Source organism: Hyperolius riggenbachi, chromosome 11 (assembly GCF_040937935.1).
Source record: "Hyperolius riggenbachi isolate aHypRig1 chromosome 11, aHypRig1.pri, whole genome shotgun sequence".
Taxonomy (NCBI): Eukaryota; Metazoa; Chordata; class Amphibia; order Anura; family Hyperoliidae; genus Hyperolius; species Hyperolius riggenbachi.
Genome location: NC_090656.1, coordinates 87,234,044 through 87,252,022, shown reverse-complemented (window position 1 = coordinate 87,252,022; position 17,979 = coordinate 87,234,044). Strand labels below are relative to the sequence as shown.

Below are 17,979 nucleotides of genomic sequence, written 5' to 3'. Positions count from 1 at the left end.
CCACCCCAAACAAATGCTTAAGCCACAACCTCTCTGCTGACTGCCTGTAATGGCTCTCAGTATTTATTAGGGAGTCATGACTTCAGAATCATTAAGGGAGAGTGTTTCTACTTGAATTTTTGCAGTGGCTATATTCTGTCTTGCAAAAAAATGCAGCGATTTTTCATAATGCGGGTTGGAACCAACTTGGATTTGCTGCAGCGCTTTTAAATTGTGCAAGCACTGTGTGCAGCAATTCCTAGGCCGATTGCAATCGCGTTTCCCTCCGATTTGAAGTGCTTTTTTAAAGAAAAAAAAAAACTTGGACCAATCAAAGAAGCGCCTCTGACCTCTTCCGCTAGGAGGTGGAAGCCAGACATCAAGACACTCGGTATGTATAATTAACTTTATTTAAAAATCAAAATGCTGGGCCCCCAAGTTGCTGCAAAATCGCTTTTCAACGTGATTTTGCAGCGCTTCTATACATAGCATTGAGCACCCAAAATGCTGCATGTCTCGTGATTGCGATGAATCCTAATCACAAACGCACTAGTGGGTTCCCCACCTGTTGAATACATTGGCAAAGCGGTTTTATGGAATTGTCGGCGATCCATAAACGCTGCCGCTCTAGTGGGTCCCAGCCCTCCTTAATAATTCATTTGCAGTGATGTTCTATCAGCTGCCTACAGCACTGATCCTGACTTTGGGCTTTAATCACCCAGACACAGTTTCCTTTAGCTGCAAAATGGCGATACAATTTTTCCAATAATTTCAATGGCCAGCCTTTTCCCATCTACAATGTAGTAGTAGCAGCACCATAGATGTAGATATTACAGTAGCTATTGTGAATGTTTGAGCCGCTACCAGGCCCTTTAGGAAAGTAATATGAAGGTTGAGGGGAACCAGTGTGTGTGTATAGTATACTTTTAACTGCATCTTCCAAAGCACATCACCAAAGATATTCGGTTATTATGGTCTTAATGCTTCCTTTTTATAGATGGAAAGTGTCTGTAATCCTTTATTTTGAACCTATTACATTTAGTTTGCACTTTTAATTTCTTCCTCAGATGGCTCTCCAGCCTCCATGATAACTTCCATGAGCTGGGTGAAGTCCCCCTCAGCCAGGCTGATGCCGGAGTCTTTGGGAGATGAGCACTGTGTCCCATGCTGCTCCCTATTGCTGCCCTCAGAGGCAGTGTCTGTCTGTACATGAGAGATTCGGGCAGCCCTCTGCAGGCTTGGAGAGTTTACAGGGCTGAATGAGAATATAGGGCGTGATGTCTTGCTCCCTGGGGTATGTCGAACATCAGGAGATGCCAATGCTTGGTTTCCCAGGAGTAATGCAGAGACCCCGTGGGCTCTTGCTAACCTCCTGGGGATCTGCATGGGACTTTGCACAGTTTGTTCTGTAGTTTTAACAGGCGTAGCACTTTCGCTACTACCAAAGGTAGCCTCCTCTTGATCATCCATACTCTCTGTGGGCCACACGAAACACTCCTTGGAATTAGGTGAAATACTGGATGTTTCAGCCTCACTGCAAGTCCCCATCTTCTTGTTACGTTGTGTTAGGCTTATATTTTGTGGTCCATTAGTAGAAAAGCGAGGACAGAAAGTAGGTCCTCCATTAAGTGGGGTTTGAGGTGCACTGTAGAAACCAGGTCTTTCGTAATAAGGGGTGGTCATGAAAACATTGAGGTCACGGTGGGCTTCTCCTCCCCTATGGTTTCCAGCATCTCTGTGATTAAAGTGATGAAGTCCAGGAGGAATCCCACTCCTCCGTCTCATCAGCAAGCTCAGGCGTGAGTTGGATCGAAGTGGACTTGGAGAATGAACACCCAAGAGACGCCCTAGAGGTCCAAGCAATGGAGTAGAGTGGTTGGCTTCTTCATTTTCATTAATTTGCTCCAGAGGTGGAAACTCCAAATCCTCTTTTTGCAAACTGAAAGAATGATATAAAACAAGGATGGTCAATGAGATGAACATAATTCTGATCTAACTGAAGTTATTTTGTAATTTTATGGAGCTTCAAAATGGATCAGAGAAATATAGCTGCTGTGACATTTGGTCTGTTTTCATGCAGTGTAAATTTGGGTAAAATTAAAATAACCTTTCTATCACGAACACAGTGAATCCAGCACAGCAGACTTGGGCGCACAGGGAGTAACTTCGGTGTCGTCAGAAGACGGAGCTGAAGTTACTTTTAAAACAATAATTCGGCTTCCAGCAATTGCTGGAAGCCGAATTATTTCATTCCCTACCATCCATGGCGGCCTGGAGGGGGAATAGTATTTAACACGGCCAGGAGCTTGTGCAGGAGAAGGATCAGCCATATACCGGCTGTACCCTGCGCCCAAGTCTCCTGTGCCGATTCCTCTTGTACGCTTTCTATAACACACTTGCTAAAATGTGTGTGAACTGTCATGGAGACTGGACATACACGTTAATTCAAAGCCCATCATGCAATGAGTTAGAATAACGTGATCAGTTACAATGCAGTACTGTGAACAGCCCCATGGAATTTTATGAGCAGTGATTTGACATGCAGAATTATTCTTAAACACAACTGAGCACTGTGAACTAGCCCTAAGGCTGACATTGGTTTCTGTAAGATACAGCCATGACTTAATGCACACCTGAACCGAGAGAGATATGGAGGGTGACATATGTATATCCTGAGCAAGTACCAAAAAATGCCATAATAAACTTATCTGGGGCTTCCTCCACGAACATGCTGAAGACAGCGCAGGAGATTTGGGCGCAGCTGGCGCCACCATAGGCCGTAATAGGAATTACGGCTATAGCAGGTACAGGGAGTAACTTCAGCGCCGTCAGAAGACTGAGCTGAAGTTACTTTTAAAACATAATAATTTGGCTTCCAGAATGCACAATTGTACATGACTCTGGGAGAAGTCGTACAGCTATCGGAGCCACCAGCAGAATGAAGGGAGAACAGATTATGCCGAGGGATCTCACGGACTACGAGAGGCAGCCCCAGGTAAGTTCATTATGGCATTTTTGGGTCCTGCTCAGGGTCATTTTACACAATTCAAATTGCCTGGCTGCCCTGCTGATCCTGTGCCTTCAATTCTTATAGCGACAGACAAGGAATGTCGATGTCCAGTCCTCAAGGGCTGAGGTCCTCACACATTTTTGGCACAGCTGAAATGAACTGATAGGTCTGAATCAGGAAAGGTGTGCTTCATCGGGTAGGACACATTTCTCAGTCATCCTAAACATTAGCATGGATGGCCTTCCAAAGTCTGGAGTTTGCCATCGGTGCCATAGACCCTAAACAAGCATGCAGATCTGGGCCCATGTGCAATTCACCTTTTCTCCTGAGTTTTCTCCTAGGAGAACATTTTTCTACTTCTTTTAAAATACATGTTTAGCACTTTTGATGGCACGCAAATTACTCAGGGCATGAGCCCACTAATGCAGTTGTGTCCGCTTTTCAGTTACACATCAATGTTACAGATGCTGAAAAGCGGACTGAAGCGGATACAACTGCGTTAGTGGGCTCAGGCCCTTACTGTGCGCCGCTATAGCTGTAATTCACATTAAGGCCTATGGCTGCTCCCAAATTTCCAGCCCCATTTTTGCCTGATTTAAAGCAGGACTCCCAGAAAACTGGTATTGTTAAAAGGAAATAAATATGGCAGCCTCTATTTCCCTCTCAGTTCAGGCATACTTTAAGGGCCCTTTCACACTGAGGCAGTGTGGTAAATTTACTGCACCCCACCGCTGGCTTATTAAAGTCCTAATAGTTCTAAAAGGAATCTTGGATGCCAAACTAGTGTTCTGCAACTCTGTGCAGTCACCACTACAACAATACTTCTCCACATCTGATAGTGATCATTAGGCTGGATTCACAGTGGTCAGTTGCATAATGCATGCATTATAATGAGTGTGAACTGCAATGGAGACTGGCCATAGACTTTAATATAAAGCAGTGAAAAAGCAGTGAAAAATGGCACTGCATTCACTTTCATTGTCAAACGATATTTATCGTTTTAAACCTTAAAAAATGGTTAATCGCAAGGCCCCCTTATATGGTAGAAACACCAAATTTGCAAGATATGTTAAAAACATAATGGGAAATAAAAAAAAAAGTTAAATTTAAATTGTAATTTTTTTTGTTCAAAGTGTGGGAATTTTTAACAAAACATTATGTGGGCTCCGCCCTACAGAGCCTCTGTAACCCCTTGTCCCTCCGGAGCCCTTGTCCAATCAATGGACAAAGGGCTCTTCCCCACCTTTGGTGCCCCAGGAGGAGGTGGGGGGCGACGACTCCTGGGGGGGGGGGGGGGGGAACCCATTTCCATAAAGGGTTAAATGAAATAAAAACACAACCACGAGTATTTTATTAATCTTAATTAACCAGAAATACCTGTACCTTTAAGAAAATGTTCCCACGCCAATATCCTCGGAAATGGTCCCACGCCAATATCCTCTATCTTGCGACCTCTTGTTCCTACTGTTCTTAACATAACCTGCAAATTTGGTGTTTCTAGCTTTTAAGGGGGCTTTGCTATTAAACGTTAAAGTCGGCGGGCAGACATATTTTCAAACGGCAGAAAAGCAGGGCTTAAAACGATAACGTTCAGGCAGCACAAAAAAAGCCGGATTTAAAACGATAAATAACGTTCACAAGGTCTGCACCATTTTAACCTTTAAAACGATAAATATTGTTTTAAACAAATATCGGGCGGAAGCGTGCATTGTTTAACCAGCGCCATTTTTCACTGGACGCGTACCATAAACAGCTCCAAAGAACTGTATGGGTGGTGAATTGACATACAGAATTATTCTCAGGGCCAGTTCTCTCATGAAACAAGGTGAAACACTGGCATCAGGCGCAGAGATTTCAGGAGTAGCATGTTTGACTGCATGCTGTTAGGGCCCGTTTCCACTACTTAGTGATGCGAATGCGGCTACCTAGCCGCATCGCATCACTTCCGCTGCCGGCCACATCACTTCCGCATCTCCCGGTGCGGAAGTGTATTGGAGGAGATGGGACGCGGCTGCAGTCGGATGAGGCCGTGCGAGAATGCTGCAGATTCTCGGATCGCTCCGCACAACATGCACGCAGTGGAAACTCTTCCATTGCCGTGCATGTTTTTCAGCATACACGCGGTGCCATGTGGCTATGTAGCCGCATCGCACCGCTCCTAGTGGAAACGGGCCCTTAATGTAAACACAGTATAGAGTAGGAAAAGAAGTGAGAGGAGATCAAGGGGCGGTCATCATTGGGGAAAAGCAGCTTGTTGTGCTGTGTGAGGAGTGAGTGAGGAGGGGGGAGGCAGGAGAGCAGCAGTGTTTCATGTCTTCCGGTCTAATGCAGATCGCCCCAGGAGCCACATGATAACATAAGTTTGGAGGCGCGTAAGATAGAGCACTTGTGGCGCAGCGTACCGCAATGGGTGGAGTGTGAACTCCCCCTTAAAGCTTGTTCACACCTAGAGCATTTTCAGGTTTTTTTTTAAGTACCAGCGATTTTGAAAATCATTGTAAAAGCGCTTGTGCAATGATTCCCTATTTCCCTATAAACTACAGGTCCTTCTCAAAAAATTAGCATATTGTGATAAAGTTTATTATTTTCTGTAATGTACTGATAAACATTAGACTTTCATATATTTTAGATTCATTACACACAACTGAAGTAGTTCAAGCCTTTTATTGTTTTAAAGTGAATGGGAACCGCATTTAAAAAAAATGAGATAGATACTTACCCAAGGAGAGGGAAGGCTCTGAGTCCTATAGAGCCTTCCGCCTGCCAACTCTCTTGACCTGAACCCGATAGAGAATCTGTGGGATATTGTGAAGAGAAAGTTGAGAGACGCAAGACCCAACACTCTGGATGAGCTTAAGGCCGCTATCGCAGCATCCTGGGCCTCCATAACACCTGAGCAGTGCCATAGGCTGATTGCCTCCATGCCACGCCGCATTGAAGCAGTCATTTCTGCAAAAGGATTCCCGACCAAGTATTGAGTGCATAACTGAACATAATTATTTGAAGGTTGACTTTTTTTGTTTTAAAAACACTTTTCTTTTATTGGTCGGATGAAATAGGCTAATTTTTTGAGATAGGAAATTTGGGTTTTCATGAGCTGTATGCCAAAATCATCAATAAGAAAAACAATAAAAGGCTTGAACTACTTCAGTTGTGTGTAATGAATCTAAAATATATGAAAGTCTAAGGTTTATCAGTACATTACAGAAAATAATGAACTTTATCACAATATGCTAATTTTTTTAGAAGGACCTGTATAGCAGCTGCAACACCAGTCCATGGACCTTCATGTTGTTTCTTGCGTGACACAGCAAAGAGCTCTACTGCTGATGTAAGACCCTTTTTTCATGGGCAGTTGATAGGCAGTAAAATGCCTCTCAAACTCTCACAACCGCTTGCTGCTGCCTGGTAGCTGCTTGATGAGCACACAGTTCAACTGCCCATGGAAAAGAGGCCTTAGTAACTGAGAGTATCAGCATTAGTGAGGTGCACCCTGAATTTCTGGTCATACGATCCTGCTGCCTGTGCCATTTGGCTTGTTGTTTTTTTCTTATGCTAGGTGCACACAATGAGATTTTTTTTGTCAGATTGATTACTTGTCAGGTCCAATCTATTTTCCATTCACTTCTATGAAAAATTGATCGGATCAGGTTAGACCTGTCAGAAATAATCGATCTGACAGTAAATCTGACAGAAAATCTCATTGTATGTACCTAGCATTACATTGACCTTCTCTAATATTACAGATTGCCCAGCAAGCTCATGGGGAAGCAGAACTCCGAGGAGTGTGTAAAGCCTCGTCTACACGAGTAGATGAGGCTCCGATCCAGCAGCTCGATTAGCCGCTGGATCGCCTCTTCCGCATAACCGCGCGTACCCGCCGCGTCCCCGCTCGCCGCGCGTGCGTCGGATACGATTCCCCGCTCGTCCCCGCCGGCGCCGATTATCTTCCGCTCCATTACCTGCCATTGACCCCTCGCGGGGAACGAGCAGGGAATCGGCGGTGGGGAGATCCGTCCTGTCGGATCTTATCAATCGAGCCCATCAGCGGCTCGATTGATAAGGAACATCGCCGCCGCATCTACGAGTGTAGATGCGGCTTAAGGGGCTGAAAAAGACCAAAGAGCCTCCTTACTAAAATGTTATGCATAACAGAATTGTGCCAGAAGGTATTTGCGATTATTCAGGTTGGCGTGAGCCCTGAGGTGTCCCACAATGCATCGCTGCTGAATATGGAAACCATCTCTTTGTTGATGTGTCAGCTTGTTAATATTACATTTCCAAACTATGTTTCATGTCCTACCCCATCGAGCCATAATCCATGCTATGCACTGATGAGGATCACCCAATCAGAAACAGTCTATATGCATGATGGATAAGTTTGGCTCTGTGATATTCACAAGCTGACACATCATTGCATTCCAGCAGTTCTGCATACATTGTATGCATGTTGAATAATTGTGGCTCTGTACAATGAAAGGACAACTGTAGCGAGAGGTATGTGGAAACTGCCATATTTATTTCCTTATAAGCAATACCAGTTGCCTGGCTATCCTGCTGATCCTGACTGTCTGTAATTCTTCTAGCCATAGATCCTGAACAAGCATGCAGCAGATCAGGTGTTTCTGGCATTTTTGACAAATCTGACAAGACTAGCTGCATGCTTGTTTCTGGTGTGATTCAGACACTACTGCAGCCAAATAGATCAGCAAGATAGCCAGTCAACTTGTATTGTTTAAAAGGAAATACGGTAAATATGGCACCCTCCATATTCTTCTCACTACAGTTGTGCTTTAAGAAGCTGACACATCATTGCATTACAGCGGTTCTGGAGGTGTGTTTAGCTTTCAGGGACAACAAAGAGATGATTTGCGTATTCAGCTGAGATGCATTGTGGGACACCTATATGCTCACTCCAACCTGAATAATCAGAAATGCCTTCTGTTTTAAAGAGAAACTGTAACTAAGAATTTAACTTCTCTTCTTCTTTTCTCAATCAGATTGTCAGGGGGCTGATATTGTGGTGAAACCCCTCCCACAGTGTGATGTCAGCGCCTCACAGCACTGAGGTGCTGACATCACACTGTGGGAACCTTGTTGCATTGTGGGAAATAACAGCTGTTTCCAACTGCCAAAAAAGCAAGCAGCATCTCCTTCCAGTGCCATCACCTGTCAGCAGTAAAAATGCCACCACATGATACATTTCAGAATGTAAATCAGGGAGAGGAAAGATTTTAAGATGGGCAAACACTGACTAAATAATTTATACATAATTCTTGTAAAAATGAAGCACTTTTTTCATTGTTTTTTTACTGGAGTTCCTCTTTAAGAAGGCAAACTTCTGTCTCTTTAATATTGTGATTTAACGTGTAGCAGTGAGAAGATTGAAGAGCAGTCCTGAATTATTTGTACTTTCAATCTTTACCTGATATCAAAAGCAGAGCCCAGGAAGGATGGTCTGCGGGTCTCCACAGTAGATGCTGTGTATGGAGGTTGTGGATCAGAGTCATTCCAGTATATATCTTTTTCCAGTGGTGGCAGATGCTGGTGCATTTCATCCACTGCTATCATAGAAACCTGGGGAGGAGTCCAGCAATATGACCCTGAATAATGTTTCTGATTCATAACAATGTAGTATGAAATGTAGCAAAATGCACCATGAACACATAAGATTAACATTGTTTTATTACTTGTAACATTCAGTTCCAGATCCTTAGGCCCAGTTGATATTGGGCAATTAAGCCAAACTGATCTGATAATCCGGACATGTTAAACTTACTACTGGGGCCCATAGTTCCTTAGCTACACCACTGAGCACATGCATAGTTTTAACACAGGCTCGCAGTGGGAGATGGGGAATTTGGGAGGGGTAAGAGCTCATAAGGAACCTGCTCTAGGCTCAGACCCCTTAGCCCCCGGGCTTTTGTTACACCAGTGGAGCCGAGCCGGCCTACTTAGACCGCTGCTAAGTTCATGTAAATTTGGCTCCACCTGTGACCACACCCACATCCTGATCTGTAGCCACACCCATTTTTCGCCACGGCGTGCCCTTTGGTGCCACTGATCTTTTGGGATCCTAGCAACGCCCCTGGGCCGAGACTGTACAGATGTGTCGCCAGCTTGTTGCAGGATTGAAGTCACAGCGAGCAGGGCGAGTGGGGAGAGTGTAAGGGGCTCAAACACCTTTCTACCAAAAAGAGTTCTAAATATAAATTTACTTCTTAAAACAAGGTATTTGCAATAATTCAGCTTTATTTTTTGCTCGCTTACAAGTAACTCGAGGTGAGAGACATCTAGAGGCTGCCATATTTATTGTCTTTTAAACAATACCAGTTGGTCGGCAGCCCTGTTGATCTTTCATGCACCAGTAGTGTCGGAATCGCACACCTGAAACAAGCATGCTGCTAATCTTGTCATATTTTTGTCAGAAACATCTGATCTGCATGCTTGTTTTGGTTCTATGTCTCAAGAGTATTAGAGCCAAAGGATCAGCAGGACAGCCAGGCAAAAAACATTATTTAAAAGGAAATAAATATGTCAGCATCCATATGCCTCTCACTTCAGGTGTCCTTTTAAAATCTGAATCTTATTGCAATGATGGTGATATTTCAGTCCTGTTTTCCTCTCCTTTGTCTGGGGGTAAAGTACAGGGATGCCCAATAGATTGAATGAGACACGCACAAACCCCACCTTGTGAAATGCTGTTTTCATCAACCTGTATGTGGCTATTCTCACCAATGTCATATAAACCTGTAAATAGGCAAACAGAGCCACTCTCACAATGCTTCTGGGGGTTGCAGAGATTTCTGCATAAGCAATGCCCATTTCTAGAAAGAAAAATCGCTAGCATAGCTTATAATCATAAGATACATTAGCAATATTTTTTTTCATCACTCTAAATATGCAAACCTTGAGACCTTGATCACATTGATCATCATCAGTTGCGTTACAGAATAATTCTGCATGTCAACTCACTGTCCATACAATTCTATAGGCCTGTTCATAGTACTGTATTGTATCTGATGACATTATTCTAACTCTTTGTATTAAAGTCTATGTCCAGTCTCCATTGCAGTTCACACTCAAACTTGTGAGGATGTGCCACTCCCCCTTTCTGATTTGGAATGATCTCACAGCACCCGAGAATTTGCACGGCACGTCATACAGTAGCTGTGGTGCGAGTTTTATTATGTAATGCTATTATGCTATGTAATATTTCTGCTTCATCTGTTCTCAGTCAGCAATGGAGCATATGCAACAACCTGAGACATGACATGCTGCAGCTCAACACAATAACACCCTCTCTGGCTGGCTGCAAGGCTGTGACAAACAAACTGCTCATCTTCAGCCAGTCAGCCGTCCTCCATTCCTCTTCAGTCAAGACAGCAGTGCTACCTCCTCCAATCTGCTGTGCAAGTCAAATGAAACACTGCTGCTCTCCTACCTCCCCCCTCCTCACTCACTGTCAGACTCCTTACACAGCACAACAAGCTGCTTTTCCCCAATAATGACCTCTTCACCTTGCTCGCTCTCCTCTTGCTTCCCCTCCTATCTAGACTGCATGCTGTTAGTGTAAACACAGTACAAACATGCTGCCCCTATAATCTCTGTGTCTGATGCAAATGTTTCACCTTGCTTCATGAGGGAACCGGCCCTGATAACACACTATAATGCGTGTGTTATACAACTGACCACTGTGAACCTAGCCTCAATTCAAGCGTAGGTCTGCAATTCAAGCATAGGTCATGTACATCTTATCAAATTACTTATGCAGAGTATCGTGGTATGCAGACCTGAACAGGCATGTTAATTTAGGCTTTTAAATGTTCCGTTGTACACACAAGACTTTATTTTCACTGCATCCTTTACCTGAAAATTTCTGTCAATTAACCAGTTTGTTTCAAAGTCATCATCATCTTGTCCAAAGGGATTAATCAGCTGTTCGGCCACCTGTATAGAGGGAGGGAGAGGTAATAAAGTAACACTACGTTTTGCAGGAAAGTGTGATCTCAAGTGTGTGTGTTGGTGGGTGTCTTACTTTTAACCAACCAGCATAAAAGAAGAATTGCAGCAGGGTAAATACTGGCACATACAGGTCTAATTCATGGCCAGGGTAGCCCCTTTGAGGATCTAGGAACTGACGGCCAATTAGGCAAGCCAAGAAAAAGCTGTAAACAGCCACGGTCACTACCTAGTAAGAAAACAATACAAATACATGAGCAGGTTTGTAGAATATCAAATCCAGCAAGCAAGGAAGATAAAAGAACATACCTGGGTATAAACGAGTGGAATGCTGATCCAATCATAGGCAAACAACCTTCCACACTGACTTCGCAGAGAGTTCAGCTCCTAATACAGAGAGAAATGGATTGCTCAAAATCTGTGTACTTACAGTCCTATTACACAGAGTTTTAAATGTACTGTATCTATAATCGCCACGATTTGCTTTGCTTTACAAAATATGTTGGCACTATATAAATTAAAAACTATTATAATAACAACACGAACAAATCTAAGACTGATGCTGGGAGTACTTATAAAGCCCAGATGATAATGCTGGTCATAGACATGGCTTCTGTGTTCAGATTGTCACTGAGTACATGCAGAGCCAGCCGGATTTGGGCCATGGCCTAGGGCACCACAGGAGCAAGGGCACCAAAGCAGCAGGCTAAACTGGTGCTGCATTTGCAAGCTTGCAAATGCTGCAATGCAGGGAGATCAGGTGAGTGCCTGACTGTGGTACTCTGCTGACGGCTGCCTGTGAAGCAGCCACCTTGCTCTCTGTGCACATTTGCATTGTGGCTGGTGGCTATGGACTTAGGCAGCATTGGAGACAAATGGGAAGAGGAAGATTCTGCACTGGAGACGAGTGGAGAAATGAGTGACACTGAGGGCTGCTGCGGTGTGAAGGTGAGCTGGCTACCTATACTGAAAGGGGAGTGGGAAAAGGAGGGATTAAGGGAGTCATTTGGCTGCCTATACTAGAGGGAAGGGGGAGGGGTCATCTGGCTACATATACTGGAGGGAAGGGGGAGGGGTCATCCCGCTACCTATACTGAAGGGGGGCGGCTGGTGACCGTGGCCTTGGGCGGTAAAGAGTACAAATCCGGCCCCGAGTACATGCAAAAACTACTTGTGGAAGTCCACCAGGGGCCATATGCAATTCACTTTTTCTCCTAGGAGATTATTTTTAATCTTCAGTTTAGTTTAACCTTTCAGCACTTTGCAATGAAAAAAAATTCCCAGCATGCCTGTCACCGTTCCTGTATAGTTCCGCTACAATGTAGTCAAACTCCGGTGAACTAGTGTTCTCAGCATTCTTGCTGCCTTTTCCGCAGAGTTCCAGCACACTGTAGGGGAACTCTGCCACCATTATTTTTCATCAACGGCTCCCCCCCCCCCCCCGCCCCTCCTGCACCGAAATTTCCAGCTGTAGCTAGTATTTTCTTCATTTAGTATGGGAGCCTATGGCAGTGCCCAAATGTCCTTAATGTCACTTGCGCCCTAATTGTCTGCTTGGTTAAAACTTGCATTACAGGTTTCAGCTTTGTTTAAAAATACTGGCATGTGACTCACATTGTACAAACTAGGAAATAGCTGATTAGTTCTATCCTCTAGTACTCAGCATTTGTTGGAGTGATGACGAGATCTGCAGCGGCATGATTGCAGGCAATGAATTGATATACAATACAATACAATAACATTTCTATGGCGCTTTTCTCCCATAGGACTCATGGGAAGGAAGACTGCAGAAACGGTAGGGAAGGTGCTGGCACACACTGATTGGTCTATACTGTTGCTAGCTTGCTATCAGGATATGCACAGCTTATACTGTGCACACTGGAGATAACATGCCAGCACTATAAAATAGCACTAAAACCAATAGTGCAAATATACTGATTTGACCTGGATGAAGTTTTAATACCTTTTAAAGTGGAACTAAACTCAGAACTTCCTTTTATCTCAAAAATATTAGCCACAGCATAATAATCTTTAGGGGAAGAACATTTTGCCATTAAAATGTATGGAAATCCTAAAAATAATTTAATTTGGTTTTACATTCCAGGTAGCATTGAAAGGGTTAAGCCTTATGAGCAGAGAGCCATGGCAGAGCTCACAGCTCTGATTTGCAGCTGCTGATAAGATCCTTTAAACTGGCTAACCAAGCACAGAACCCACAGCAGTGAATTTCTTCAGCAACTATATGTGGAATAAAGATTTTTCATTGTGTGCTGTGCAAGAGTTTGGGTCTGTTTAAGCACAATTAAATATCAGTACACCGGCACTTTAAAACCAATTCTGCTGTGGTTCAGAAAGCTGCTGCACCTGCCTTGTTACAGGGAAGGCCTAAATATACTGCATGCATGTCCAATATAATGAAAGAGCCTTATGTATCAGCTCTCATCATACAAATACGCAATATAATTTGTCAGGGTATACAGTCTTCCAACGCTTACATTCAGGATGAGATGTAGCACAAAGCCATCACGGATCCGTCCCTCTGTCCTTGCAGTCACCGCCAAATTAGCAAACCACACACATGGGATCCAGAATTTATTGTGGGGAGAGGACACAGCTTCAAATTTCACACGTTCAATGGGTGTCATGAAACCTATGGCCAGCAAACACAAGAAATAGTTACATCAAGCAGATGTCAACAAGCTATGGCTATACATTCCCCTTACATGTATGCACTGGAAAGGAATAACCTTTTTGTTTGAAATGCTATAGATAAATATTAAAGTATATCTGAGATATTTAATAGCTAACCTTAACCAGCCACCCACGGCTAACCTCTTAACTACCACCCCATGGCTAACCTTAACTGTAATTTAAGTGTGTTTTATCAGCTACGTTACTGGATGACACTTACCAGCATTGACAACGTGCTGCAGAGTGGGGAATCTCTTGTATGCAGCAGTACTGATTGAACGTAGAATCAGGACCCCGCTGAGGCTTGCATACCGCATGAGAGTCCGTCGTAGCATCCTCCCTCGTTCATCTGTGCCATGGACATTGCTAGAAACCAGACACATGATACGGTCTAGCCAAGGTACACTCTCATACTGGGCCCACCATCGGGAGACCACCAGGGTAACATAGAAACCTGGCAGGAAGTAAAAAGCAGGTTATTCTTGTTCTAACTTTGCTGATAGTGGAGAAAAAAGTTTGGTACAATACAATATTGCATGCCTGGCACATTCAGTTCATCCAAAAGAGCAGTAGGCCAGACTGGTCCACTACTCATGCCTGGACTGGGCTGCAGGCTGTAGGCATTAGGAAGGGAGTGTGATATCCAATATTTTACACTGTAATAGTAAAATATTGGTATTAAATACCAATATTTTACTATCGGCATTACTGGGCGTCCACATTTCCAGGCCCCTTTTTTGTATGTATGCTCCAGGTCAAGCTCCAGCAACTCTACAGTTAGTCCCTAATACTGCTACCTGAGGGATGAGCGGACTGAGGCCCCTAGTACTACCATGCAGGGTATTGAGGGAAACAAAAGCCACCTAATACCACTACAGTGGGATGCAAAGGTTTGGGCAACCTATTAATTGTCATGATTTTCCTGTATAAATTGTTGGTTGTTACAATAAAAAATGTCAGGTAAATATATCATATAGGAGACACACACAGTAATATTTTAGAAGTGAAATGAAGTTTATTGGATTTACAGAAAGCATGCAATAATTGTTTAAATAAAATTAGACAGGTGCATACATTTGGGCATTTGTAATTTTATTGATTCCAAAATCTTTAGAACTAACTATTGGAACTCAAATTGGCTTGGTAAGCTCCGTGACCCCTGACCTGACACAGGTGAATCCAATTATGAGAAAGAGTATTTAAGGAGGTCAATTGTAAGTTTCCCTCTTCTTTTCATTTTCTCTGAAGAGTAGCAATATGGGGGTCTCAAAACAACTCTCAAATGACCTGAAGACAAAGATTGTTCACCATCATGGTTTAGGGGAAGGATACAGAAAGCTGTCTCGGAGATTTCAGCTATCTGTTTCAACAGTCAGGAACATATTGAGGAAATGGAAGACCACACGCTCAGTTCAAGTTAAGGCTCAAAGTGGCAGACCAAGAAGAATCTTGGATAGACAGAAGCGACGAATGGTGAGGTCAGAGTCAACCCACAGACCAGCACCAAAGACCTACAGCATCATCTTGCTGCAGATAGAGTCACTGTGCATCGTTCAACCACTCGGCGCACTTTACACAAGGAGATGCTGTTTGCGAGAGTGATGCAGAGGAAGCCTTTTCTCCACCCACAGTACAAACAGAGCCGCTTGAGGTATGCTAAAGTACATTTGGACAAGCCAGCTTCATTTTGGAATAAGGTGCTGTGGATTGATGAAACTAAAATTGAGTAATTTGAGCATAACAAGAGGCGTTATGCATGGAGGAAAACGAACACACCATTCCAAGCAAAACCCCTGCTACCTACAGTAAAATATGCTGGTGGTTCCATCATGCTTCGGGGCTGTGTGGCCAGTGCAGGGACTGGGAATCTTGTTAAAGTTGAGGGACGCATGGATTCCACTCAGTATCAGCAGACTCTGGAGACCAATGTCCAGGAATCAGTAACAAAGCTGAAGCTGCGACGGGGCTGGATCTTTCAACAAGACAATGACCCTAAACACTGCTCAAAATCCACTAAGGCATTCATACAGAGGAACAAGTACAACTTTCTGGAATCTGTGGTGTGAGTTAAAGAGAGCTGTCCATGCTCGGAAGCCATCAAACCTGAATGAAATAGAGATGTTTTGTAAAGAGAAATGTTCCAAAATACCTTCAAGCAGAATCCAGACTCTCATTGGGACCTACAGGAATCGTTTAGAGGCTGTAATTTCTGCAAAAGTAGGATCTACTAAATATTATTTTAATTTCTTTTTTTCTTATGCACCTGCCTAATTTTGTTTAAACAATTATTGCACACTTTCTATAAATCCAGTAAACGTCATTTCATTTCTCAAATATCAATGTGTGTGTCTCCTATATGATATATTTAACTGATATTTTTTATTGTAACAACCAACAAATTACACAGGAAAATCATGACGATTTACAAGGTTGCCCAAACTTTCGCATCCCACTGGATCTGGGGAGCACTGAGGCTACTTAACACTTCTATCTGGGAGGGGGGTAGGAAGGCCACCTAATACTGCCAGCAATTATTATGGATGGGTTCCATGTTTATTTCCACCCAGGGTCCAGCTTCACCTGAAACCGGCCCTGAATATAAGCATTCTATGTTGGGGGTCCCTTACCAGTTAGAAACCCATTCAGCTTACTTAAGCAAGGGCCTGGTTCTAGCAATCCCTGCAGTGATGGACAGGGACGATTTTCTGGAAAGGCTAAATAGGCCCGGGCCTTGGGCGGCTGTAGCCCAAGGAGGCACCTGAACATGAAAGAGGGAAATCAACACAGGAAAAAGGGAAACATGAAGCCCAACAGCGCTGTTCGTTAAAAAGAGAGGCTACGGTGCATGGATGATACACGTGGGAGAGGGGGCTGCACATAGAATGGGAGGGGCGCTGCTGCACATGGAAGACGAGCCACGCCCACAACATATTTGTCCTAGTGGCACAAAATGTATAAATCCAGCCTTGGAGACTGACAGGACTTTCATCAGCTGTCACTTAGTGACAGAACTCCCTGTGTAGGAGGAGCTGTCTGTGTGTCAGTGTACAGTTATGTGACCTATAATCATACTGTGAACAGACACAATAATGTACACAGCTCTAACAACACGACACTGTAAATATTTTTTCATGTAGAACAGCATTGCTGCTCATTGTTAAGACTGTAATCTGATTATAAACCTGTCTAAACCTCTTTGCCTGTGTAGGCAGCTGTGTTTACCATTCAGGCAAAGTTTGCTTATGCAACCCTTATGACAATTACAAATGCTATGTGTAACGCTTGCACCATTGTTCGAGAGTCAGAACAAGATGTGAAAGACATAGATAGGACTAAACAGAAACTTGTGTGATTGCTAATTGGAAAGCTACATACACACAGTAAACATTCATCATTCAAAATGATCATGTGTGCCTCCTCTTTTCAGTAATTTACCAAGCTGGAAGAATTTAGATTATTGTTTTGTGTCCTTCAGCAATTATCAATGAAGTTTCTGGTTGATTATAATGAATGGAAATCTCAACAGCATCAGGGAGTGTTGCATAGCAACGCAAGCAGGGCCGGGCCGAGGCATAGGCTGGAGAGGCTCCAGCCTCAGGGCGCAGTGTAGGAGGGGGCGCACAATTCATTCAGCTGTCATCCCTAATTGTGTTTGAAGCAGAAAGAAATAAGAAAAGGGGATAAATGGCAGTGACTGCAAGCCAGATAACTAGATATTAAGGTGTTGGGGAGGTTGTGGGCCCTGTGGCACTTCTTAGTCTAACAGCAATCAGTGTGTGATGGCTGGGGTGGCAGGGATGGAGGGGCGCACTTTGGTGTCTCAGCCTTGGGTGCTGGAGGACCTTGTCCCAGCTCTGAATGCAAGTGCTGTGTGCTGCAATGGCCCCTGCGTTTCCTGCAGCCCAGTGTGGGGAAGGGGCCTGAGTCTTTGCCTGCATTGTTTGTGATATCTGCAGTCAGGGGAGTTGCTAGTATCCTAAGAGATGTGGGGCACTTTTGGGCACTCCAGCTGGAAAATGGGTGTGGCCACGCACCAGAATATGGGTGTGGTCGTGGGTGGAGCAAAATTGACATGAAATTAACAGCGGTCTAAGTAGGCTTGCCCAGCAAAATGTTGGATGAAGCCCCCTTTTCCATTAATACAAAAAAAATGCAGCATATTAAATAGGCAGTGAGAAACAGATGCTAGGAGCTCTAGCATCTGATTCATACTCAGACACTAGGGGGAGAAGCCCTGAAGAGAAGATGTCTGCAGAATCTGGAGACCAAGCGGCCGAAGGTGAGTGCTGCCGCCTGCTGCCTGACTCTGCCTGGGGGACATCCAGGGCACCTCAGAA

The 17,979-nt window shown here is 43.9% G+C and overlaps 1 protein-coding gene across 1 annotated transcript in view; it reads right to left on the bottom strand.

The window, feature by feature from the left end:
* Positions 1 to 370: 370 nt before the first annotated feature.
* LOC137538970 (bestrophin-4-like) overlaps positions 371 to 17,979 on the bottom strand; it is a 37,264-nt gene continuing 19,655 nt past the window's right edge. The window contains exons 4-10 of the mRNA XM_068261421.1: positions 13,863 to 14,096; positions 13,447 to 13,601; positions 11,261 to 11,338; positions 11,028 to 11,180; positions 10,859 to 10,939; positions 8,415 to 8,566; positions 371 to 1,918 (exon numbers count right to left, since the gene is read on the bottom strand). Of these exons, the coding sequence (XP_068117522.1) occupies positions 1,018 to 1,918; positions 8,415 to 8,566; positions 10,859 to 10,939; positions 11,028 to 11,180; positions 11,261 to 11,338; positions 13,447 to 13,601; positions 13,863 to 14,096 (1,754 nt within the window). The 3' untranslated portion in view covers positions 371 to 1,017. The remainder of the gene's footprint in view (positions 1,919 to 8,414; positions 8,567 to 10,858; positions 10,940 to 11,027; positions 11,181 to 11,260; positions 11,339 to 13,446; positions 13,602 to 13,862; positions 14,097 to 17,979) is intronic.